This window comes from Mus pahari, chromosome 6 (genome assembly GCF_900095145.1).
Source record: "Mus pahari chromosome 6, PAHARI_EIJ_v1.1, whole genome shotgun sequence".
NCBI classification, from domain to species: domain Eukaryota; kingdom Metazoa; phylum Chordata; class Mammalia; order Rodentia; family Muridae; genus Mus; species Mus pahari.
In genome coordinates this window covers 83,723,553-83,725,720 of record NC_034595.1, presented here as the reverse complement: position 1 = coordinate 83,725,720, position 2,168 = coordinate 83,723,553, and the positions used below count along the sequence as shown (strand labels likewise).

The following is a 2,168-nucleotide window of genomic DNA, read 5'->3' as shown; positions in this document are numbered from 1 at the left end:
GTGACTCTACACTGTACATAGAAAAAGCAGAGCCGGGCGTGGTAGCGCACGCCTCTAATCCCAGCGCTCGGGAGGCAGAGGCAGGCGGATTTCTGAGTTCAGGCCAGCCTGGTCTACAAAGTGAGTTCCAGGACAGTCAGGGCTACACAGAGAAACCCTGTCTCAAAAAACAAAAAAATAAATAAATAAATAAAGAGAGAGAGAGAGAGAGAAAGCAGACTCCACCAAGCTGTCCTCTGACTTCCACACTCACAATAAGTAAGCGCTAAAAATAAAACCAACATTTCAGAAGCTACTACAATCGAACTGTTTTATCAAACATATGAACATTTATATTACAAACCATGCAGTAACATTTCTTCCTCTCTGCCTCATGGGGCCTCCAGGTCAGACCCTCATGCTCACTTAAACCTCCTTTTAATTTTGGGCAAGACAAGGGGACGGAAAGTGCAATTCTGAAAGTAACACCACAGACCCAGAGGGTGACACAAATTGGCAGAGGGTGGCAGGTCCTTCTTTGGCCCTTGGCCCTAGCATTGTTCACCCTCAACAGGAAGCCTCTGGAGAACAGAAGCTCCAAGCATGCTGCAGCCCTGCATCTTGGCGGTGTTCCTCTTTCAATTCTGACCACCCATCCTTAAGTCCTGACTAGCTTATTGGCTTACTTCCTTCTCAACTGTCTATCTCCCTCTGAACCTCTAAACAACAAGCAACAAAACAGAGAGCAATAAGTTCCAAAAGGACTTCAGCTGAGACCTTCTACAGTAAAGTTCTGTCCTAGAAGCCTCTGGCCAAAGCCTGCAGAGCTGGGTCCGACAGATGAACACAGGCCCAGCTGGACCGTTCCCAGGCACCCAGGCAACTCCAGTCACTCTGCATCTGTAGACTTAAAGTGATCGTCATCCACAGTAGAGTAAATGTGGCCCTCGTTGCACAGAAAATCCACTGCTTGCCTGAAAGGAAAAAAAAGAGGGGGGGGACACCCACATTAAAACCAGCGCCTTTTGAACATAGCTAAGTAAGCAAACATCACTTTTGTGTACTTCTTCTCTTAGCTATGACTTATTCAGTCACTTTGTTCATGGAAGTCTCTTACAGAGAAATGACGATACAACCCAAGGAATGAGGTTATCCATGCAGACCAGGGCTACCAGGGCTGCCTTGGATCCCGGCCTCAAATTCCAAAATAAAACAGGGCTTCACTTAAAATGCCAATCTAAGTTGACATAAGAACCTGAAGCTACAGTCAGCATGCACATGAGATGTACACAGGGGTCTTACATCTCCCTTCCCTGGATCCAGGCCCCAGAATCATATACTGAAATGCCTTTTGCTTTGCCTATGGGCAGTAAAGTAGAGGGGAGGGAAAGGTAATTCAGAAAGTGACTCCTCCAAATCCTTAGGTCCACAGAGACAGGAAGATGTTTAGTAAGAGCCAGAATTTACAGTGAATCTACCTCATCACCACAATGACTTTGAGATGGGCATTATCTATCACCATTTCACAGCACAGAATGGGGAACTTGCCTGGGCATTTATTCTATCTCAGCCTACAGTTAGTAAATGGGTTTGTTTGAGACGGGGTCTCGGTCTCTATGTAGTCAGAACTGTCCAGGAACTTGCTATGTAAATGAGGCTGGCCTTGAACTCATGTATCATGAGTACCACCTACACACACACACTTCTAGTCATAGCTGTTCAGGAACTTGCTATGAACACACACACACACACACACACACACCCCATCTCAGTTCACTGCAATGGAATCAGGAGGAGTCTGGGGTAAGAAGGGCTGCCCGATGCCTTCAGGTCCCAACAAATCAGCAAGCGGTGCAACAGCGCCACCTGTGAGTGCTTTTCCATTTCCTTCCCAGCTGCTGGCCTTCTCCCTAAACAGGCTGCAGCTGACTTTCCTGTGTGAGTCTCAGGCAGACCAGGCTGGCTCTAAACTCCCAGTCCTCCGGCTTCTATCTATCTATCTATCTATCTATCTATCTATCTATCTATCTATCTATCTATCTATCTATCTATCTATCTATCTATCTATCTATCTATCTTTCTTTCTTTCTTTCTTTCTTTCTTTTCTTTCTCTCTCTCTTTCTCTCTCTCTCTCTCTCTTTCTTTCTCTTCTCTCTTTCTTTCTTTCTCTCTCTTTCTTTCATTCATTC

At 45.7% G+C, this 2,168-nt stretch overlaps 1 protein-coding gene across 1 annotated transcript in view; it reads right to left on the bottom strand.

The window, feature by feature from the left end:
• Positions 1-278: 278 nt before the first annotated feature.
• Positions 279-2,168, bottom strand: part of Rpa2 (replication protein A2) — a 12,446-nt gene continuing 10,556 nt past the window's right edge. The window contains 1 exon segment of the mRNA XM_029540073.1: positions 279-1,001. Coding sequence (XP_029395933.1) covers positions 869-1,001 — 133 coding nt within the window. The 3' untranslated portion in view covers positions 279-868.